At 41.0% G+C, this 24,574-nt stretch overlaps 1 protein-coding gene across 3 annotated transcripts in view; it reads right to left on the minus strand.

Annotated features, from left to right (window-relative positions):
* Window positions 1-24,574, minus strand: part of EPHA4 (EPH receptor A4) — a 156,408-nt gene that overhangs the window by 68,129 nt on the left and 63,705 nt on the right. For all 3 annotated transcript variants that reach the window (XM_020910759.2, XM_070458698.1, XM_020910760.2), the window contains one exon: window positions 23,267-23,422. In XM_020910759.2, the coding sequence (XP_020766418.1) occupies window positions 23,267-23,422 (156 nt within the window). The remainder of the gene's footprint in view (window positions 1-23,266; window positions 23,423-24,574) is intronic.

The following is a 24,574-nucleotide window of genomic DNA, read 5'->3' on the forward strand; positions in this document are numbered from 1 at the left end:
TCTAGCCTTACTCTTATCATTTGAAAGATGTGTACACGATTGTACTTCTAGTTCCCAGGGCTGTTGTGGGACTCTGGCAAACTACTAGTTATGTACTACTTCTGAAGATAAATGATGATTCCTAAGTACAGTGTGTTATCAATATGGAATAAAGTTAACTGGATGGCATAGATACCCTTCTTCTGTCTAACATGGCAGTTGAGAGTTAAGCTATTTGTGGGTCATTAGTAGGAACTGGTTTAGCCTGGCTGCAGAGAAGTACAGTTGTTGAGAAATCTCAGCTCCACGGCAGATTGTGCAAAGGTGCCCAAGCCTCCATGGCCTGCTCTTTAGCTGACCAGGGCTGCACCAGGCCCTTCTCATTTCTACTGACATCAAAGGTTTCCAAAATATCTGGTGGTCATGATTGTTTTGAAACAGAACTGAATTGCAAACAACATAGTACTTAGTTTAAAAATAGTAACAATAAATAAGAGCAAAGAACCCTCTGGATTCTTGCTGTAGATTAGTCTCTAGGCCAAGATGTTATGACACAAGCTGCCTTCAGGGAGAAGAATCAGGATGGGAGAGAAAAGAGGGTATTTTCCTGATCTGACCTGATTCTAAAGGTCTAAAAGATGCCTGCCACACTCTAATGAAAAATATTGATTCACCGCAACCACTGGAAAGTTCTCTTTTTGCTTCCCTCTTTCTCATTTTGATCTTCAAAGAGCTGAAGTAAGTATCAATGAAAAATTGAGACCTCTTTTTTATTATTTCTATTCTTACTGCTAATTTACTTGTAATCATTGCTTTCAGGGAAATTTGTCCCTGTTACTCAGGAAAAGGAAGTTAAAAGGAAGTAACTGGCAGACTTTCTTATCTAGTCAATCATAATGGAATATACAGTTCCAGACTAGCCATTGCCAGAGAATTGGAAGAGGTAACTTTATGAAGGAGGAGTCACACTCAGTATTACTGAGTTCACAGTGACGAATGGCTCAAGGATTTTGGTAGTAATACTGACCAATGGTAATTCATCTCCTTTTCTTCTCATACAACTTAATTGAAGACTGTAACAGGGTAGGGAGGACCTCCTAATCTCCCTTGGAGACTAATTACTGATAACCTCTCTCTCTTAGTGTTAAGACTTGATTCCCATCCTAAGAACCTTAAACGAAAAACAGTGCTGTAAAATTTGTGTTAAAGGACAACACTGCCCCCATAGAAGTCCTCAGAAAAAAAAATGCATAAATTTCTTTCTCATTTAGATTTCAAATTTATCTCTTTGGTCCTTAGTAAAGTGAGCATTACTTTTTTTTTTTAATAACATGATTAGAGCTATTTGAAATAACAGACACTTAGAGCCAGATAAGATGTTAAAGATCATTTGGCTAAATAAGTTTCATTTTATAGATGAGGAAATTGAGAGTCAGAAAGTGGAGCTGATAACACTGAAAGTTCGTGCAATCTAATTAGTGACAGAGGTCAACTAAAATCCCAAAGTACTAACTCCCACACAGTGGGGTTATTTCCACATTAAAGATAAAATAACAACAAAATCAGGAGCTTCCACCAAAGTTTGAAAGGCAAAGACAGGAAAAAGGACCAAGTATCTTCAATTCTGTTCAAATTCTGAGGTGCTTCTTGCCATCCTAGTGAAACTGATTACTAGTCTGCTGCTAAAGTTGACCACAGCTTCGTTCATAAAATGGGTCAAGCCACTGGTTCTTATTTTGCTGTGACTTTCAGGGTTAAATAAGAGTGACTCTTAAATCCATTAACCTCCTTGCCAAGGTTCCTAGTCCACTTTCACATGGGAAAATGTGACACAATGAATCAAGCACTGCAGAAGCAAAAAGTCAGTAATTAGTATGTAGGACGGGACATGGCAGTGTCTAAACAGAGAAGAAATGGAGCAGAAAACTAAATGGTCACAGGACTCAGAGATATAACACTGCCACGTGGAAAAAAAATAAAGATGCTGCAGGGTTTCAACATGGAGGGCTGGCATGAAAACAAGACACAGTCTGGAACAGCCTTCTTCCTTCGGGCAGCAATTCTTAAAGAATCTATCCTGGAGTAGGTGCTCAAAGGAAGACAGAGAACTAATAAGCAAGCTTGGAAGTTCAACGCTGCCTCCATGAATGGTTTGGTGAATTTGTTCTGCATTTGTTTCATGTTTTGTTGCTATAAGAAGTGATGGCTCCATGGTGGCATAGTAGCAGTTTAAAAACTGGACTATAACTGGAGAATTAAGGTGGGGGGAATGAAATAAAAGAAACGTGTACCCAATATGATTGTTGGCCTACATAAGCTTGGGAAAACACACCTGGAAAAGGATTTTATAAATTAAAATCATTACAGTGGTTGTACTGTATCTGTATTTTCTCTTTTTTTGAAAATTCTTGCCAACTAAAAGATGGTAAATACATCATGTGTGTTTTCATGTATAGGGAAAGATCATCTCTTCTTCAGAAAGGAAGGCAACTTATTCTTAAGAAAATGAGAAAAAAGTATGAACTTTAACAGACAAAAGTCAATCTGGGCCAAACAGTCATCCTTAATACAAGCATTTTAAAATAATTACCTGTAGACGTGACTATAGGTATCCTTAGCAACATGAGTAGTTCTCCCAATAAACACAAGACATCCTGAAGGGAAAAAACTTAACTTTTACATTATCTTGTCTTTTTTTTCTGTAAGTACTAAAACCTAGCAGGAACTATGGACATATTCCTGTGGGCCCAGCATGCAGTTTGTAGGAAAGTTTTAGCCTCCTGGGCCTCCCTCAAGTTCCAAAGAGCAAATCTAATCAGAGAAGAGAGAATGCACAGAAACAAAGGAAAACAGTCAAGCAAGAGAAAATAATAATCATTTGGCCATAAAACAAAATCAAGGACCTTTAGTTCCTCCTCAGTTCAGTTCAGTCACTCAGTCGTATCTGACTCTTTGCAACCCCATGGACTGCAGCACGCCAAGCCTCCCTGTCCATCACCAACTCCCAGAGTTTACTCAAACTCATGTCCACTGAGTTGGTGATGCCATTCAACCATCTCATCCTCTGTCATCCCCTTTTCCTTCCACCTTCAATCTTTACCAGCATCAGGGTCTCTTCCAATGAGTCAGTTCTTTGCATCAGGTGGCCAAAGTATTGGAGTTTCAGCTTCAGCATCAGCCCTTCCAATGAATATTTAGGGATGATTTCTTTTAGGATGCACTGGTTTGATCTCCTTGCAGTCCAAGGGACTCTCAAGAGTCTTCTCCAACACCACAGTTCAAAAGCATCAATTCTTCGATGCTCAGGTTTCTTTATGGTACGACTCTCACATCCATACATGATGTGATGGATCATGGAAAAAGCTCTACTGGAAAAGCCATGGCTTTGACTGGATGGACCTTTATTGGCAAAGTAATGTCTCTGCTTTTTAATATGCTGTCTAGGTTGGTCATAACTTTTCTTCCAAGAAGCAAGTGTCTTTTAATTTCATGGCTGCAGTCACCATCTGCAGTGATTTTGGAGCCCAAAAAAATAAAGGCTGCTACTGTTTCCCCATCTATTTGCCATGAAGTGATGGACTGGATGCCATGATCTTAGTTTTCTGAATGTTGAGTTTTAAGCCAACTTTTTCACTCTTCTCATTCACTTTCATCAAGAGGCTTTTTAGTTCTTCAATTTCTGCCATAAGGGTGGTGTCATCTGCATATCTGAGGTTATTGATATTTCTTCCAGCAATCCTGACTCCAGCTTGTGCTTCATCCAGCCCAGCATTTCTCATGATGTACTCTGTATATAAGTTAAATAAGCAGGGTGACAATATACAACCTTGACGTACTCCTTTACCTATTTGGAAAGGTAAAGGTACCTACCAGTCTGTTGTTCCATGTCCAGTTCTAACTGTTGCTTCCTGACCTCTGTACAGATTTCTCAGGAGTCAGGTCAGGTGGTCTGGTATTCCCATCTCTTTCAGAATTTTCCACAGTTTGTTGTCATCCACACAGTCAAAGGCCTTGGCATAGTCAATAAAGCAGAAGTAGATGTTTTTTGGAACTCTCTTGCTTTTTTCCATGATCCAATGGATGTTGGCAATTTGATCTCTGGTTCCTCTGCCTTTTCTAAATCCAGCTGAACATCTGGAAGTTCACAGTTCACATACTGTTGAAGCCTGGCTTGGAGAATTTTGAGAATTACTTTGCTAGTGTGTGAAAGTATGAAGTCACTCAGTCATGTCCAACTCTTTGCAACCCCATGTACTGTAGCCTACCAAGCTCCTCTATCCATGGGATTTTTCAGGCAAGAATACTGGAGCAGGTTGCCATTTCCTTCTCCAGGGGATCTTCCTGACCCAGGGATTGAACCCCAGTCATCCGCATTGTAGGCAGATGCTTTTACCATCTAAGCCACCAATAATGGGAGCTATTGTGTGAGATACAGAGAAGGCAACGGCACCCCACTCCAGTACTCTTGCCTGGAAAATCCCATGGACGGAGGAGCCTGGTGGGCTGCAGTCCATGGGGTTGCTAAGAATCGGACAAGACTGAATAACTTCACTTTCAGTTTTCACCTTCATGCACTGGAGAAGGAAATGGCAACCCACTCCAGTGTTCTTGCCTGGAGAATCCCAGGGACGGGGCAGCCTGGTGGGCTGCCGTCTATGGGGTCACACAGAGTCGGACACGACTGAAGCGGCTTAGCAGCAGCAGCAGAGTGTGAGTAAGTGCAACTGTGCAGTAGTTTGAGTATTCTTTGGCATTGCCTTTCTTTGGGATTGGAATGAACATTGACCTTTTCCAGTCCTGTGGCCACTGATGAGTTGTCCAAATTTTCTGGAATACTGAGTGCAGCACTTCCATAGCATCATGTTTTAGGATCTGAAATACCTCAACTGGAATTCCATCACCTCCACTAGCTTTGTTCGTAGTGATGATTCCTAAAGCCTGCTTGACTTCACACTCCAGGATATCTGGCTCTGGTGAGTGATCACACCATCATGATTATCTGGGTTGTTAAGATCTTTTTTGTATAGTTCTTCAGTGTATTCTTGCCGCCTCTTCTTAATATCTTCTATTTCTGTTATGTCCATAACATTTCTGTCCTTTATTGTGCCCATCTTTGCATGAAATGTTCCCTTGGTATCTCTAATTTTCTTGAAGAGATCTCTAGTCTTTCCCATTCTATTGATTTCCTCTATGTCTTTGGATTGATCACTAGGGAAGGCTTACTTATCTCTCCTGGCTATTCTTTGGAACTCTACATTCAAATGGGTATATCTTTCCTTTCCTCTTTTGCCTTTTGCTTCTCTTCTTTTCACAGCTATTTGTAAGGCCTCCTCAGACAAGCATTGTGCCTTTTTGCATTGCTTTTTCTGGGGGATGGTCTTGATCCCTGCCTCCTGTACAATTTCACAAACCTTAGTCCATAGCTCATCAGGCACTCTATCAGATCTAATCCCTGGAAACTATTTCTCACTTCTACTGTATAATCTTAACAGATTTTGATTTAGGTGATACATGAATGGTCTAGTGGTTGTCCCTGCTTTCTTCAATTTAAGTCTGAATTTGCCAATAAGGAGCTCACGAGCTGAGCCATAGTCAGCTCCCGGTCTTGTTTTTGCTGACTGTATAGAGCTTCTCCATCTTTTGCTGCAAAGAATACAATCAACTTGATTTCGGTGTTGACCATCTGGTGATGTTCATATGTAGAGTCTTCTCTTGTTTTCTTGGAAGAGGGTGTTTACTATGACCAGTGCATTCTCTTGGCAAAACTCTATCAGCCTTTGCCCTGCTTCATTCTGTACTCCAAGGCCAAATTTGCCTGTTACTCCATGTATTTCTTGACTTCCTAGTTTTGCATTCTAGTCCCCTATAATGAAAAGGACATCTTTTTTGGGTGTTAGTTCTAGAAGGTCTTGTAGGTCTTCATAGAACCGTTCAACTTTAGCTTCTTCAGTGTTACTGGTCGGGGCATATTCTTGGATAACCGTGATACTGAATGGTTTGTCATGTAAACAAACAGATCATTCTGTCATTGTTGAGACTGCATCCAAGTACTGCATTTTGGACTCTTGTTGACTATGATGGCTACTCAATTTCTTCTAAGGGATTTTTGCCCATAGAAGATATAATGGTCATCTGAGTTAAATTCACCCATTCCAGTCCATTTTATTTCACTGATCCATAAAATGTCAATGTTCACTCTTGCCATCTCCTGTTTGACCACTTCCAATTTCCCTTGATTTAGGGACCTAGCACTCCAGGTTCCTATGCAATATTGCTCTTTATAGCACTGGACTGTACTTCCATCACCAGTCACATCCACGACTGGGTGGTGCTGTTGCTTTGGCTCCATCTCTTCATGTGTTCCTCAAAGGTGGAATGCTATCCTAAACCATATCCTTGAGTTCTGCAGATACCAACCCTCATCAGGTAAAAGAAGTTAACTGCATGGTGACCATAAGCACTAGACCTCAGACCAGCTGAAACCAGATCGATGACTGAGATTCTGGAAACATTACCCTGTTACCTCACCATCAACCAATCAGAGAACTGAGCATGAGCTGATCACATACCCCAAGACCCTCTCCCTTACACTGTCTTTAGAAACCCTTCCCTCCGTGTTTTTGAGTGTTAGCTCTCCATTCTGCTCACTTGGTGCCTGGTGATAAATGCTGTACCTTCCTCTGCCACAACTTTGTCTCAGTAGATTTGCTTTGCTGTGGGTCAGATAAGCAGGCACAGGTTTGGTTTGGTAATAGCATATCAAGATATTTAGGAATAATTAAATTTCTGACAAATGATTGCCTTTCTCATCAGAAATATGCCCACCTTTTAATGTCTCCAATTACATATATGAGATTTATAACTAAGAGAGATAATCATACTATTTAATTTTCTAGTCTCCATATTGACCTCATATCTAAACACACAACAATATCAGGGAGCTGTAGGTTATTGTAAATTATAGCATATTATGTCTTCCCAAACTGCCCCACTACTGGCCTGAATGTAAGACTGGCAGTTATCTTGCTTATATTATTTCCTATTTCAGGGCAGCTCTCAATATTTCTGGTTCTCTTTGAAGCATGAAGGGATAAAAAGGTCTTGTTCAAGCTGTTTTTAGAAAAGGCAGAGGAACCAGAGATCAAATTGCCAACATCCGCTGGATCATCAAAAAAGCAAGAGAGTTCCAGAAAAAACATCTACTTCTGCTTTATTGACTATGCCAAAGCCTTTGACTGTGTGGATCACAATAAACTGTGGAAAATTCTGAAAGGGGCGGGAATACCAGACCACCAGACCTGCCTCTTGAGAAACTTGTATGCAGGTCAGAAAGCAACAGTTAGAACTGGACATGGAACAACAGACTGGTTCCAAATAGGAAAAGGAGTATGTCAAGGCTGTATACTGTCGCCCTGCTTATTTAACTTATATGCAGAGTACATCATGAGAAACACTGGACTGGATGAAGCACAAGCTGGAATCAAGATTGCCAGGAGAAATATCAATAACCTCAGATATGCAGATGACACCACCCTTATGGCAGAAAGTGAAGAAGAACTAAAGAGCCTCTTGATGGAAGTGAAAGAGGAGAGTGAAAAAGTTGGCTTAAAACTCAACATTCAGAAAACTAAGATCATGGCATCCAGTCCATCACTTCATGGCAAATAGATGGGGAAACAGTGGAAACAGTGACAGATGTTATTTTTCTGGCCTCCAAAATCACTGCAGATGGTGACTGCAGCCATGAAATTAAAAGATGCTTACTCCTTGGAAGGAAAGTTATGACCAATCTAGACAGCATATTAAAAAGCAGAGACATCACTTTGTCAACAAAGGTCTGTCTAGTCAAGGCAATGGTTTTTCCAGTGGTCATGTATGGATGTGAGAATTGGATGGTGAAGAAAGCTGAGCACAGAAGAATTGATGCTTTTGAACTGTGGTGTTGGAGAAGACTCTTGAGAGTCCCTTGGACTGCAAGGAGATCCAACCAGTCCATCCTAAAGGAGATCAGTCATGGGTGTTCACTGGAAGGACTGATGTTGAAGCTGAAACTGCAGTAATTTGGCCACCTGATACGAAGAGCTGACTCATTTGAAAAGACCCTGATGCTGAGAAAAATTGATGGCAGGAGGAGAAGGGGATGACAGAGGACGAGATGGTTGGATGGCATCACCAACTCAATGGACATGGGTTTGGGTGGGCTCTGGGAGTTGGTGATGGACAGGGAGGCCTGGTGTGCTGCGGTTCACGGGGTCACAAAGGGTCGGACATGACTGAGTGACTGAACTGAACTGAACCAAACATACATTTGATATCTGTTTCTATTACAGTTTGTATGATAGAAGAATTGATGTCTTCATCATTTCCTGGTGTCTCCTATGACCCCTAGTTCAGAGCAAGCTCAATAGCTGTTTGAGAAGTCATGATTGGTTGGAAACAAGGTCCTCTAATGCATCTTCTGGCCCTGCACCTACAATGTTATTATAAGCCTGTGAATTAATACAGGCTTTTCTGAGCTAAGCCTGTATTAGCCAGCTTGTCACATACAGATTCATTACCATTAAGCCCTGTAATGGAGCATCTCAATGTAGCTAGTTTAATTCAAGTTCCTCTTTGCTACAATTTAAAAACGCTCTGAACAAGTGGGATGGGCTATGCATCATATAGAGGTGGTGAAATCTGTTGGGAGGGATTGTGGAGCCGTGTAATTATTCAAGAAATACTTACTGTGTCCAGTTTTACTTACCTACTCTAGAAGAAGGAAGAAAAAGAAATATTCTGATTCATTGTGATACCTCCCTGGATAGTTGAGGGAAGGGGCATGGAATCAAAGCGGGAAGGAAGAGACTAAAGAAAGTTAAATATGGATAATGTGAGCCTCAGGAGGATGAAAGCATCCTGTCCTCTTCTTGTTTTTATAGCTCCATAACCAGCCAGTATGACTGGAAATTTAAAATGTGGGCTCTGTCAATCGAAGCTTTATTAATTTGCATTGTTTTTTATGACCTTTCTTTTTCAATCTTGATTTCAGCTGATGATTTCTTCAAGCAAAGAACTATGGAAAACTTTATGTCTGAAGCAAGTTAATTTCATGGGCCTTTTGCTTATTAGCTTTTATAGAATTATTTTTTTTCTTTCAATTTTACTTTTACAAGCAAAATTAAGACAATTTTAAATACAAATCAATCAAGTACTGAAGCATATTTAAAGGGATAATAAATGTCCTTCCTTTATATTTTTGGTTCTTTTTGTAAAACCTGCTTAATAGTCACAAACAAGCCTAAGTTTCTATCTTTCTTCATCAAAGAATGGGTCTGGCATGCTTAGTTATTTCAAAGTTCTCATGTTTAGAACACCTTTCACATTTTTAAAATAATTTAGTCACATGTGTAATAGTTGAACTAACAGAACCAAAAGTCAAATGCAATAATCCTTAACTTACTAATCCTTTATAACAATATTCAACAAGCTTCTCTGTGAAGGGTCAGATAGACAGTCAATATTTTAGGCTTTATGGGCTTTATGGTCTCTCTGGCAAATGTTCAACTCTGCATGGTTTTTTGAAAGCAACCACAGACAATACCTAAAAAATGGGTATGACTATGTTCCAAGAAAACTTTATTTGCAAAAACAAGGGCAGTTGAATTTGATTTTCAGGCCATAATTTACCAAGCCCTGCTACAGAGAATTTGATGGAAGCAAATATCTTCTTCCTAGAAAGATTATCATTAATGATTTTGCATAGAATTCTAGGGACTTCAAACATACTCTGAACTAATCTAGGGAGGTTGCACCCATGATTTACACACTTATACAGGGCCTCCCAGACCGTGCTAGTGATAAAGAACCCACCTACCAATGCAGGAGGCATAAGAGACTTGAGCTTGATGCCTGGGTCAAGAAGATCCCCTGGAGGAGGAAATGGCAACTCACTCCAGTATTGTTGCCTGGAGGATCCCATGGACAGAGGAGCCTGGTGAGCTATAGTCCATGGGGTTGCAAAGAATCAGACACAACTGAGCAATTGAGCTCATATGCACACACAGGTCAGATAACAACTGTGTCTTCTAAAGTCCAAGTTACACTTACATTTTATGACTAACAAAGGAATAAAATACAGTATATATTATGGCTTATGTTTTGGTTTTCTCATTGCTCTAAAAGCAATGGCCCCTGTATGTCTTGCCACTGTGGATAAATTTAATGAGCAGCCATTTGCTTCGCTGGTGTGAAATACTTTCTGTATCACACAGCAGGTACTGGTGGAAGGTGCTACAATGGGTAATTATTATTTTCTAGTGGGATGTCAACTCGCATTCAGCTGACAGGAGTTTGACAGCGTGAAGTTCCCAAGAAACCATAGCCAAATTACAGCAGAAGCAAAGAACTACTGCATCGTATCATGTTACATCATAAAAGAAATTTTGATCTTCCTTAACCTACCACATACTTTCCTTTGGGAAAAGACAAGCTTTCACACTACCTAGAGGAATTAAGTGAATGTGACATTTAAGAAGGGCAATATTCCAAGCATCAAAGAAAATTCTAGTAATTCTACAAAACATAATTCTTCCCTCTTTATGGATTAGAAATTCCTGACTGAAATTCCCGAGTAGTTTAGAAAATATGTTTGATGGCTTATGCCAGGATTTAAAGTAGACCGTTTAGGACAACCTGATGTTTAGACATTCACATGAAGTCTATAGGAGCCTTAATAAAATCATTCAAAAAGGGTCAGCCAACACTAAACCCAAAGCCAAAAAAATGCCTCCAGTGTGAACTAGGCATTTGGTGTAAACCATCCCATGGAAAGTCTAGGTCAGAGTAACTGCCTCTGGGCACCTTACATACCTTACTCCAAAGTCACAAGTAAGGTAAATTCACTTCTTTATTCTGAAATTTCACTTCAGAAAACTGAAATTTCAGCAATAGATGGACACCTGCTTTGAGAAATGCATTTAAAACTATGTTCTGCCAGGGACCTCTCTGGCCTGGCAGTTCAGTGGTTAAGGCATGCGGGTTTGATTCCTGGTTGGGGAGGTAGGATCCCACATGTCTCATGAACCAAAAAAAACACAAAACATAAAAACAGAAGCAATATTGCAACAAATTCAATAAAGACTTGAGAAAATGGTCCACATCAAAAATCTTAAAAAAAAGAGTAGGTCCAGCTTAAGTATTTAAATCTATATGGACACATGGCATAATATGCCACAAAAACCTGAAATTTCTGTTTCTTACAACAACTAAAATTAAAATGCCCACAGACTCCAGGACCAAGAGGTTTAAAATAAGTCATCTTAAAACTCACACTGTTAGCAAAATTTTAAACACGCAAACTCAGTCTTTAGACTTGGTAGCTGTGCCTGGAATTCTGTCCCCTGGCTTCTTCCTTGCACCCTGGGTCTCAGCTCAAAATCTCGGCTCCTTGGTCCTGACCACCCCCTGCAATGTGAAATCCTTCCCTTTCCTCTGTTTTACCCTATGATATGCTCTTTTTTTCCCCTCTTCCTTGTAAGAATTTTACATTATCTTGTGTATTATTTACATTCCCATTACAGCTCCATGAGAACAACAGTCTTTTTTTCTGATTTGTCAGAGTCCTCCAGCCCTTAGAAAGAAATCAAAGGTGAAGTAGGTGCTTATGGAGAATCTGCTGAACAAATAAATGAATGAATGATGATTCCTTAAGCTCAGTGCAGCTCAGTCCTCAGAAGCGTCACCACCATGGCACTCAGATATATCACATCACAAAAGTTGATGAAGGAAAAAAGGAGATCACGTGTTAAAAGGTTGTTTTTTTAAAAGCCCACAACCAGGGCTGGCAGATAGCTGCCTGGACCTCAAAGGAGCCAGGCTCTCGTATAGAGCAATTTCCAAATCTATCATAGATTTTTCATACTGAACTGATTTTTAATCGTCATTTTAAAATTCAGTGTTGTTCAGTCACTCAATCATGTGACCCCATGCACTGTAGCATTCCAGGGTTCCCTGTCCATCACTATTTCCCAAAGTTTGCTCAAACTCATGCCCCTTGAGTCAGCAATGGCATCTAACCATCTCATTTTCTGTTGCTTCCTTCTTCATCTGCCCTCAATCTTGCCCAGAATCAGAGATTTTTTCCAATAAGCCAGCTCTTCGCATCAGGTGGCCAAAGTATTGGAGCCTCAGCTTCAGCATCAGTCCTTCCAATGAATATCCAGGACTGATTTCCTTTAGGATGGACTGGTTTGATCTCCTTGCAATCCAAGGGACTCTAAAGAGTCTTCTCCAACACCACAATTCAGTTCAGTTCAGTCGCTCAGTCATGTCCGACTCTCTGCGACCCCATGAACCGCAGCATGCCAGGCCTCCCTGTCCATCACCAACACCACAATTAGCAAGCAACAATCCTTCATGCTCAGCCACAATCACAAAAAGCTAACCAAAATGATAACATGGATCACAGCTTTGTGGAACTCAAAGAAGCTATGAGCCATGCTGTGCAGGGCCACCCAAGACGGTGGAGGTTATGGTGGAGAATTCTGACAAAACATGGTCCACTGGAGAAGGGAATGGCAAGCCACTTCAGTATTCTTGCTTGAAGAACCCCATGAAGACTATGAAAATTCAATGCCTGTGTCATGAAATTAATTCTGAATACGGAAAGAAACATTCTCCCAGAGCACAGACAGAAATGCAATTCCTAAGTGATCAATTTCTTGAAGCGCTCCTGTCACCCTTCTGATACACCGAGGCAACCAGTGCAAGACAGAGCTTCTGAGGAAGAGGCGCCTTGGGTCTTGAGTCCCACAAGGCTTCATTAATCATGGACAACTTTTGGACGGTCAATAAGACTTCAGTGCCTTAGCTGTAAAACCCTCTAACCCTTCAGATCAGCCTTTGTTAATCTCTCTTCAGCTGCAAGACAGGTTATAAGACAGAATAAACAGTCGGGGTGTGTAAGCTGTGACTCAAACAAAGTCGTGCATCCTCCCTGACAGCTGTATACGTTGTCACTGCTAATTGCCTTCTCTCAGCCTTTTCTGCCGTGGGTGAGTTTACATGAAGACGGCTGCTGGGACACCTCTTCTGAAATGTAGGCACAGGGCATAACCTTTTATCACAGCAGTATATGCATTTAACAACAGCTAGAGCCAAAGCAGAACGGCCCATTATTAAAAAAAATCTGAGTCTTGCAAACACATCAATCCTTTATTGCTGTCCCCCAAAAATCTTGGTTTCCCAGTCAAGGTCACTCCTTACTGAAATTTTGCTACCACTTATTTTTTCAGTATATCTAGTATTTTTTTTTCCCCCATTCGACACCCAGGAACCATTTGCTTTTTCTTTACCAGGTTAACTGTGGTTGAGTTTTCTCTAAGATACTAGTTTATGGCTGAAGTGCTCTATGCAGTCAACTCTCAGTTATCCAGAAAGAAGTCACAATAAGGAAGCCCACGAAAAGTAATTTTTAAAAAAAGCATGAATATTTTGCTTTAGAATTAGCTAGACTGTGTATTCATCTCTTGCAAAGTTCTTTCTCACACTTAATCTCCTTTGCTCCCCATAATCACATCTGGTAGAAAAGTATGTGTTACATGAAGCAATCTGATGAGCAAAAACTAAGATAGGAGAAGTGAAGCAACTCACCCAAATTCACCCAGTCGATAACATGCGATGATAGGATCAGAAAGCCTGGTTCAAAGGCTAAAAGGATCCCCTTCCCAGAGATACGCACAATCCAAAGGAAAAAAATGAAGCCTGTCTTCGCATTCCCTGTGGATGCAGCTGGGACCTCGCATGTTTCTCCTGGCTGTTCTGCCCTTCAGGCTGAGTTTGCTGGCATTACTTTCTGCTGGGTGCCCTGGTCTTAGCTGAGATGCGTTCTCTGCCTGGTTCCTACATTCCAGTCCAGAGCAGGGGTTTTTATTAAAGGCTCTTTCCTGGGTGGCAGGTCACAGGAGGGTGGGGGGCAATTCTACCCATGCAACAGGGCTCTCCCTTTGGTCCATCTTCTGCCAAGCTGTAGATGGCTTAGAACAAGAGTCAGCTATGATGGCAAAATCAAAATGCTGAGAGCAGAGAAGGTATTCACTTCTCACCCCAGGGGATCTCAGGAAAGTGTCTAATTGACCTTGTTTCACAGAAGCATGCTGTGCACAGCCAGGGTATGACTTCCATGAGTAGTGTCAAAAATGCGACCCAGAAATGACAGGGCTTGGGTGATAACAAGCCATTCTTAATTATTCATGGTGGTGGAAAAATTGTAATAACCTGGCTAAATGATACTGGCAGTTGAGTCGTCTTTCACTTGGGCTCACAATCCTGTCCCTCAAATGTCTGCATCTCCCAGCTGAATTTACAATGTACTATTAATCCTGATAAAATGTCCACAATAGACTACTTATCTGTTTAAACTAGAAGTAGGTTGGAGGATAAGATGGAGGCTAAAAAGAGCATTTTCAAAAAATAATTCAAGATGATATCTGATCTTCCTTAAATACCCTAGAACTTTTAAAATTTTACCAAATGGCAAGTGATCAGCCTGCAGTCCATCTAGTGCTTTCCATTAAGCACACTTGGTGCTTCTCCTCCCCACCACCACCCACCCCATATCCTTGTCTTTGACAAGAGTTATGCACTTAATTTCTTTAGAGGTAATTTTTCCTATTCACAGTCAAAATGCTACAAGGTAACCCAAAAGGAAGAAACAAAGATGCAGTTTACTCACTAACTGATATCAGACTTTGAACTAAAGCTCTAACTAAAGAATAAGTCTAGAAATGGAATGGATAGAAGGTTGCATCTGAATCATGAAAATGTCTTTGGTTGCTTTGACCAGCTTTTATGGTCCAGAGGACAGACACATTTGTTGGCCTATCAACTGGCTTAACAGGCATTGGACCATATGTTCTGCCTTGAAAACCATGTCTCATGACCTGGCAATGAGGGGAATTGATGTTTCAATTTGCATTTTTGTCCTATGACAAATGAAATGTAGCATGAAACTGCACTCTAATACTGCAAATTTGATCAATGACATGAAATAACCAAATCTTAGACTCAAGAATTTTCATAAAAATATGTTCTAAAAAAATGATTACATGGATAATAAAATGTGAAATGGTTAGGGATCAACCAATGGATCTTCTGAAAAACTTTCATGGACAAAACTTTAGGAATATTTGGGCTTTGTTCTCACTCTGCTACTAACTGATCTGTCACCAGAACTAACTGCACTCTAATTTATCAATTTCACATAAATCTCCTTCTTCCCATCATTATATTATCAGTTACTTGCAGTTCTAAAGCAAAAAGGAATATGCTTTGGGGTGGGGGAAAATGTACTTTACTTGAAACCAAAGCCTACCTTTTATCCTATGGTTTATAACATCAAAGCTTTGTGTTAGACACCCCTCCGCACATCCCTTAGCTGGATGTGAGCGTGTAAATCTTTGGGGGTAGAGAACTGAACTGAACATCAGTGGAACCTTCAAGGGCTTGCTTGAAAATGGATATGAGATTTCCAAAATTAAAGCACTTAAAAAAAAAAAAATCTCTCTTCTCCTGACCTTGGAAACAAGTAAGGACGATGTTATTTTAATTTGCATTCAAGTGTTAACAGCACAGTCACACAGCACCACTGGGATCCACATTGGGTTTCCACTGAAGATTGCTCATCATTTCATTATGGTTCATTATGTTGATAACTGTCAGAAAGCATTAGAAGTGAGGGGCTTTGACTAATAGAACTGAAATGGTAATTTTAAAACAATACACTTTCTGGAGGAAATACAGTGGTGCAATAAATTCAATTAGAAAAGGCAAATGTAAAGATAAAGTAAGTGGTATTTTGCTGCTTGGAGCTGGGCAGTTTCAATTTCTTGATAACCTATACCTACAGAAAGCTTTCTCAAATCAAGATCTTTCCTCATAGATCTTGATAAATTTGCCCTCATTAGCACTAAGCTCTTCCAGTACAAATTGTCTTAAAAGCTGTAATTCTGGAATATTTTAGGCCATATCTAAGTATCAATCAATCACTCTTTGTTTGTTTGGCATAGCTGATTAAATTATTCAAGGGTGTTCACTTACAGACAGACTTGTGAAGGCCCTTTGTGTTGGCAATCTAAAATAAGTGAAGTAGCTCAGTGGTGTCCGACTCTTTGCAACCCCATGGACTGTAGCCTACCAGGCTCCTTCCATCCATGGGATATTCCAGGCAAGAGTGCTGGAGTGGGTTTGCCCCCAATAACGAGGCCCTAATAAGTTTCATCAAACAAGTTAAACAAAGAAGAACCCACAACACAAGAACAGATTTCCAACTGAAACGGACGGAAAACCACTCCAGTAATGGTGCTCAGAAGTCAAACAGGCAAAATGACAAATTAGTTATTTTGTTCTAGATACACAAAGCCAATCTGCTTCTGCTATAAGGCTTTTTGTCAATACCTTTTGAAACACAAAAAAGGATCAGAAAGTTACCTAAAATCTAATATTGGTTTGGTCTTTCAAAGAGGGAAAAGAAGACTCACTAGAATCACTGAACAAGCAACTGAATGACTAAGACATCAAGGCCTGCACCGGTCTCCTAGCACTGCTGATTACCAGACTACATTTCTGACTACAAGGAAAGATACAGAGAAAGGAAAAGAGATCTGGAGGGGAGGGGTTGCTGATCAGCAGAGTTAAAGGACATTAATCTCATTAACAGAAATCACACTTATGGGTCAGAATGGCCATCATTAAAACATCTACGAAAGTAAATGCTGGAGAGGGTGTGGAGAAAACAGAATCCTCTTGCACTGTTGGTGGGAATGGAAATTGGTGAAGTCACTATGGAGAAAAGTATGGCGGTTCCTTAAAAAACTAAAAATAGAGTTATCGCATGATCCAGCAATCCCACTTCTGGGCATATATCCAGAAAAGATGAAAACTCTTAAGTTGAAAAGTTATAATACATGCACCCCAATGTTCCTAGAAGCACTATTTACAATAGCCAAGATAAGAAAACAGATGGACAGATAAAGATATGTGCTTGTGTATATGTGTGTGTATATATACACAGATATATTTAAATGGAATATTAGCCATAAAAAAGAATGAAATCCCACTTGTAGCAGCATGGATAGACCTAGAGATTATCATACTAACTGAAGAAAGTCAGAGAGAGACATTATATAATACCATTTATATGTGGATCTTAAAAAATGATACAAATGGACTTATTTACAAAATAGAAATAGAGTCACAGACATAGAAATCAAATTTATGGTTACCAAAGGGGAAAGGATGGGGGGAAGGATAAATTGTGAATTTGGAATTAACAGATACACAAGACTATACATAAAATAGATAAACAAGAGGGGCCTACAGCACAGCACTGGGAACTATATTCAGTATCTTGTAAAAACTCACAATAGAAAGGAATCTGAAAAGAAATATAGATATATAAGCGAGTCACTTTGTTGTACACCTAAAACACTGTAAATCAACTATACTTCAATTTTTAAAAATCATATTGAAATTTCTTCTAAGAAATGATTCATGAAATCAAAACCCCTTCATCAGCTTAGATGGCATCCTTGTATGTATGGAGGTCTGAGTGTCTGTCTTGCTGGCAAAGTCACCAAAAACCCTGTTGACTTTTTAACTGTTACATGTGTCTGAGAACACTGACATTTCCACTCTTTGGCTGTAACCTAGTAACCTATGGAGACTATAGTGCCTGTGTTTATGCAGCTCCAAACCAGGAGATTTTCTTCATCTGAGGGACAAAGTACTCAGTTTCCATTAAGGGAGAATGCTCATAACCTTTGAAATATCTCCACTAGAGCTACCACTGAACTAAAGAAATGGCCCTTAAGTGCCACTGAAGAGCACACCTCCCATCATGTGCCATCCATCAGGGAGGCTCTAAATTCCTACTGCCTAAAGATGGCCAGGCTCCCCGGGTGGCTAAATGGTTAAGAATCCGTCTGTCATTGCAGGAGACTTGGGTTCTATCCCTGGGTCAGGAAGATCCCGTGGAGAAGGAAATGGCAACTCACTCCAGTATTCTTGCCTGGAGAATTCTATGGACAGAGCAGCCCGGCAAGCTACAGTCTATGGGGTCCCCAAAGGTCGGACACGACTCAGTGACTAAACAACAAAACAAAGACAGTCCACTGCAACAGCAGCATCTGAGGACTTGTGAGAAATGCAGAATCTCAGACCTGACCTCTCCAACCAATCCCTAGGTGATTTCACATGATTTCTATGCACATTCACCTTTAAGAAGCATTGTCAAAACTCTCTGTTCTAATGGGTATGGATTATTTTCTTGAATTATATGATGCCTCATTGAAACCCTGCCTATCTCACTCATAGCCATTTATGTCCACCTAACGAGAGGCTCCAGCCAAAAAGTCCTCCAAGAGATAAACTTTATTCGCCATTAAATTCTCTGAAGTTTTCCAGCAATGCTGATGGTGTGAAGAACGTCTTAGGCATTTCCTTCTAAATTAGCCAATGCGACTTGTATTCACCTGGTCTAATCATTCGCCAAGTGAACAAAAACCTGATTTTACAAGCCAGTGGAGCAGTCTCTCTCTTTGGCTAGAAGAATGAGTCTCAGAGAGTGTGTTTTATTTCTTCATTAGTGTGCCGTCACAGTGAGCGATCACTAAACGCAGGGCTGCATAAGAATGTTGGGGTTAAAGACAGCATAATGAACAAAGAAGGTCCCTGATTACCATGGCTGTCAGCGCAAGGGAATTGGGTTTGTCACCTGGCTTAACCAACTGGGAAGAGCTGATTAGAGGCTGGAATCACTTTGAAAGGATCCTTGATGTTTATGTTCCTTTCCATCCCCACATCTTGTCAAGAGAAGCCAATAAAGCTGGGGGTGGGGCAAAGGGGAAGGGCTTCATTTTATGGGTTATTTAAACAAAAGGTTCTCTGAGAAACTCCCACTGTCTTCTCCATTGAAAAATCTGCTACCGTACTGTCTGTCCAGTGGAACTTTCTGTGATGGCAGAAATATTTTCTAGCAGTGCCATTCAGTATGCTCACCACATGTAGCTATTGAGTCTTTGCAATGTGCCAATTAAAATAGCCACATGTGCTTAGTGGTTAATATGTTGGACAATGTAGGTCCACTATTCCCCAGGATGGGAGAAATCTGGAGGAAGAGCCACAGGCCAGAATGGATTCTAATTCTGCTGGTTAATTCACTAGTCTATCCATTAGCAAAATATGGTCACTTCACAGATTAGCCATATCAAAGAATCTTAAGAGTCTTTTGTGCAGTTAATATTTATCACATTTAAAAAAAAAAACTTAAAATTTTAACTTTGTAGAGGAGTGATCTCAACCTTGTCTGTACGGTAGAATGAAGAGGGCAACTTTCGCAAATACTGATGTAAGACCATGGCATCTGATCCCATCACGTCAGGGGAAATAGATGGGGAAACAGTGGAAACAGTGTCTAGCCAAGGCTATGGTTTTTCCAGTAGTCATGTATGGATGTGAGAGTTGGATGGTGAAGAAAGCTGAGCACCGACGAATTGATGCTTTTGAACTTTGGTGTTGGAGAAGACTCGAGAGTCCCTTGGACTGCAAGGAGATCCAACCAGTCCATCCTAAAGGAGATCAGTCCTGGGTGTTCATTGGAAGGACTGATGCTAAAGCTGAAACTGCAATACTTTGGCTACCTCATGCGAAGAGTTGACTCATTGGAAAAGACCCTAATACTGGGAGGGATTGAGGGCAGGAGGAGAAGGGGACAACAGAGGATGAGATGGCTGGATGGCATCACCAACTCAATGGACATGGGTTTGGGTAGACTCCGGAGGTTGGTGATGGACAGGGAGGCCTGGCGTGCTGCAATTCATGGGGTCGCAAAGAATTGCACACGACCGAGTGACTGAATTGAACTGATGTCTGAGTCCTAATTCCCAGGACTTCTGGAGTATGGTACAGCCATTGGTAGCTTAATACTGTATTCAAGTTAGAAAATCTCTTTAGAGGGGCAATGAGATGCATGGGCCATCTGCTGTGGAGGTAGTTTGGAGAAGGGAGTGACCAGCTGGGAATAAAAGAAAAGAACAAACATTTATTAGATCCCTACCTTGTGCCAGACTTTTCCAAATATCTTCTTATTTAATTTTTAAAATGACTCCACAGGTAGTTACTGAGAATCCCATTTTACAGATGAGTAAAATGGGGCTTTCATTTTGTCTGCCCGCTGACACTGACTTGAAACTCAACATTCAAAAAACTAAGATCCTAGCATCCGGTCCCATCACTTCATGGCAAATAGATGGGCAAACAATGGAAACAACGACAGACTTTATTTTCTTGGGCTCCAAAATCACTGCAGATGGTGACTGCAGTCATGAAATTAAAAGATGCTTGCTCCTTGGAAGAAAAGTTATGACCAATCTAGATAGCATATTAAAAAGCAGAGACATTACTTTGCCAACAAAGGTCCATCCAGTCAAAGCTATGGCTTTTCCAGTATGGCTTTTTCCATGAATTGATGCTTTTGAACTGTGGTGTTGGAGAAGACTCTTGAGAGTCCCTTGGACTGCAAGAAGATCAAACCAGTCAATCCTAAAAGAATCAGTCCTGAATATTCATTGGAAGGGCTGATGCTGAAGCTGAAACTCCAATCCTTTGGCCACCTGATGCACAGAACTGACTCATTGGAAAAGACCCTGATGCTGGGAAAGATTGAAGATGGGAGGAGGAGGAGATGACAGAAAATGAGATGGCTGGATGGCATCACCAACTCAATGGACATGAATTTGAGCAAGCTCCAGAAGTTGGTGATGGACAGGGAAGCCTGGTGTGCTATAGCCCAAGGGGTCGAAAAGAGTCAGACATGACTGAGAGACTGAACTGAACTGAAACTGGGGCTTGAAGAGATTAAATAGCCTTGCAAGTAGGTGGTGTTAACATCAATACCATGTTTCCTCTTAACTCAGAGTCAGAGATGAAATAAATGCAAGGATCCCGTTAGGAAAGTGTCAGAGGATCATATGTTGCTTTGGTACTTTCATGGGTCTCTTATCAATGACACAAAAAGCCATCTTTCTTTCATTGTTGAAAACAGTCTCTGAAAAATGCAAAAGTTACTTTAGTGTTAAAACTTTCATGTCTACCCACAGGCTAACATCAATATTTTCTTTTTCTTATTTGCACAGTTAAGGTAAAGCTGTCAATTTAATTCCTACAAAAACATAAAATTTCAAGGGTTCAGAAACCACTTGTACACATATGGCAAATGTGCCAGTAACTCAGGCATGTACCAACTTTTGGGGTCTCCCTAAACTCCCACATGGCAAGCTGCAGGAATTAAGTGATTGGCCCATGGTCCCCTAAGATGCTAGACAACAGATCAGAATCATAAGACTAAAAACACCTGGGAGAAAAAGCCAGCTTGTCTTGCCATCAGAGAATTTTATGAGGTTCATGACACAGTCAAGCCCTGGCCTAGAGAAAGACTTGATCTGTTTGAAAAGTAGGAGTTGAGCTGCATGATGCAAATTGAGGGCAATTAGCACACTGTTGGCCCACAGAGTTTCCCTTTGAGTTTGCTACTGTGACCTAAAATCGCAACTGGAGAATCAACTGGAGATGGAGGAGGGTTTATTATTAAGCTAATCTCACACAATGGAACATTAAAGAAGAATATTTAGATTTGAAAAGAAAAAGGCTGGGACTTGAGCATATCAAATCGACCTGGCATCCAGGGGAAGCAGGTAGTCTATGGAAGGAACAGAAAAAGAAGATGAGGAAATCTTTGCCCAGTTATGCTTACACCTAAGGCTGGCCCTAATAAACTTCCTTCTGGAAGTTTGTGCTTGAGCTGGGGGAGGGGTAAGCATGCCTCTAAATAAACAGAAACTCTACAGGAGTCTTTTGGTCTTGCAGAGCCAGCACTCGGCTGGGGTGGACACTGGCGCTGGCAGTTACTCTCTGAAATGAAGATAATATCTATCTCATATATTTGTTATCTTGTGAGCCCTATGATAAGGTTAATGGAAAGTGTCTAATACATTACCTGGATGTGATGATAAAAAGGTTGCTGTTATCATGATTATAACTATGATCATCTCCGGTTATGAAAGGAGCTCCTGAAGGTAGGGCAATTTTAGCACAAATTTGGGACTGCCCTGAAGTTTCTCCACCTGCTCCTTTTAAAGGTGGTCCTTGACTGGGCAAGAAAATGACCCCACCACTGACCCAAATACCCCCAAACCAGAAAATACTCCTGTCTGCTGCGTTATTTCCAGGCCAGCCAAGGTAGAATATATGGTAGTTAAGAAACACAATAATGGAAGTCTTAGTGATAGTAAAAGCTAAAATCTATCAAGTGGCATGAGTTTATGCATTTTACACAGTATATAAACGACGTGAAGGTGTTGATCAGGAGCAACCATGAAGGAGGTACTATTATTAGTCCATCTGACAGATGAGGAGACTGAGACTGAAAAGGCTCCAGCAGTCACCTGGGCACTAAACAGTGGGCTGGAAAACAAATCCCAAACCTGTGCAGAGCCTCTGCGCCTGGCCACTGGGTTCTGACCCTCCAAACACAGACTTGGCCAATGAGAACACAAGGGCACCCAGGTCCACCGCTCCCTCTTCTGGTCAAGGTCATAGCCATTGCAGGATTTATGAATCCCAGAGTGTGAATGAAAGCGATAGTAACCTTTAGGACCACTGTCCATATAAAGTGTGAGAAAGAGTCCTCTGTTCCCTGGCATCCCAAGGTGCCAACCCTGTTCCTTCCTTACCCCAGCGTGTGTTCAGTGCCCATCATTCAACAAGCATGCACAAGGATCCAGGCCTAAATGTTATGAACACAAAACTATAAGGAAAAAGAAAAGCAGTGAAGGGAAATGACATCACAAGCCATGAGGTCAGCAAGCAGAACTGAAACCACCTGCCCACACGTGATCCCATCCTCTACCCGTTTCCCCTGCAGCTGTCAAACTTCCCAAGAATCCATGATGACATGTTAAAACAGTTTATAAATTCCCATCTCAGCTCTAATTACACTGTCACACAACCCCTGAATATACCATCTCTGCTATAAAAACTAGTCTGTCGGCAGCTGTGCGTTCTGAAGGCAACAAACTCAGTGAGAATGAGCCATTCTTTTCCTAAGCATTTCTCCTGCTCTGAGTGAGAAAAGCACACTTGATTTCATTTGTTCCCCTGCACCGTTATCCTGGGAGAAAAGCTGACAAGTGCCCCAGTGATGGTAACGGAAGCTGTTGGCATCCAAGACAAAGGAGATGAGCGTGTAACTTACGGGTGCAGGGCATGGAGGCGGCATCGTTGTCCGCTCTGAAGAAGCCTCGGTCGCAGGTACACGACGTGGCGCCTTCCCAGACAGAGTAGCTGTGTGGCGGGCATTTGGCACAGGCGGCATCCGTGGAGAGGGCCTTGTAATATCCGATTTTGCAAGCTAAAGGGAAGCAGAAAAAACAAACAAATATAAACCCCCGGTTAACAAAGCAAAGCAAGATGTCACTTCCTTGATTCAAAAGGAGATATTTTGAATATTTGATATTTTGCTAACCTCACCGACTCAATGGACGTGAGTTTGAGCAAGCTCTAGGAGATGGTGAAGGACAGGGAAGCCTGGTGTGCTGTAGTCCATGGGGTCACAAAGAGTCAGATATGACTGAGTGACTGAACAACAAGTGAGCATCTGGCGGAGATGCAGGTAAAACAAACCAAAATATTTGTTGATAACAACCACTCTTTAACAGTCTTTAACATGACTGGTCAGGTGGCAAAGCCCTGTGAAAAAATTTTTCTTAAAACCAGTTGTATCAATAAAATCACACCTAAAGTTTACCCAAGTGCTTCCTACATGCTTATATGCACAACACTGTTTGATCTTTACAGCTCTCCATTTCCACAGGCACTGTTATTAGCCTTACCTTAGAAATGAGGAATACCAGCTTTGAGCAGTAAATTGTCGGCACCAGACCACGCATCTGGTAAATGTCAGGGACCAGCTTTGACCGCAAGTGTTCGGCCCCCAAAGCCTGTACTTTTGGCCCCATGCTATGGAATCTGAGAGCATGGTCTTGAACCAACCAGCTGGAAGTGTAGCTCAGTGCCAACCAAAAATTGGTAGGTGATTATTTCTTAATTACAGCCAAAGTGAAAAGACCAACATAAGCAACCAAGCATAAAAGAGTTGGTAAGATGTAGATCATGACTTCAGGGGAAAGTAATATAAACTACCCACAGAACATTCTGGAATATAATATGTTAAGATTTTTTTTTAAGATCAGCAGATACTCTGTGTTTATTTTCAACTTCATAAAACCCTCCTGTTTTCCCCTTCCTCCATTTTTCAACACCTCCCTCCCTCTGCACACACAGCCCAAGTGATTGGTGGGGAGAACATGGACCATATAGTTCCTCATGCACCTGACACGCTTTCCATGACTTCATCTTTATAAACATCATGCTGACACTGAGGACTGCTTTGACTAATGTGGAAAACCTCAATAATTCTGGGAAACCTCACAATAAAAAATAATTAATAGGGTCTTGCTCTCTCTTTTTCTCTCCCCTATGCCCTTCAAGATCACCTCCCAAA

This window comes from Odocoileus virginianus, chromosome 30 (assembly GCF_023699985.2).
Source record: "Odocoileus virginianus isolate 20LAN1187 ecotype Illinois chromosome 30, Ovbor_1.2, whole genome shotgun sequence".
Lineage (NCBI taxonomy): Eukaryota > Metazoa > Chordata > Mammalia > Artiodactyla > Cervidae > Odocoileus > Odocoileus virginianus.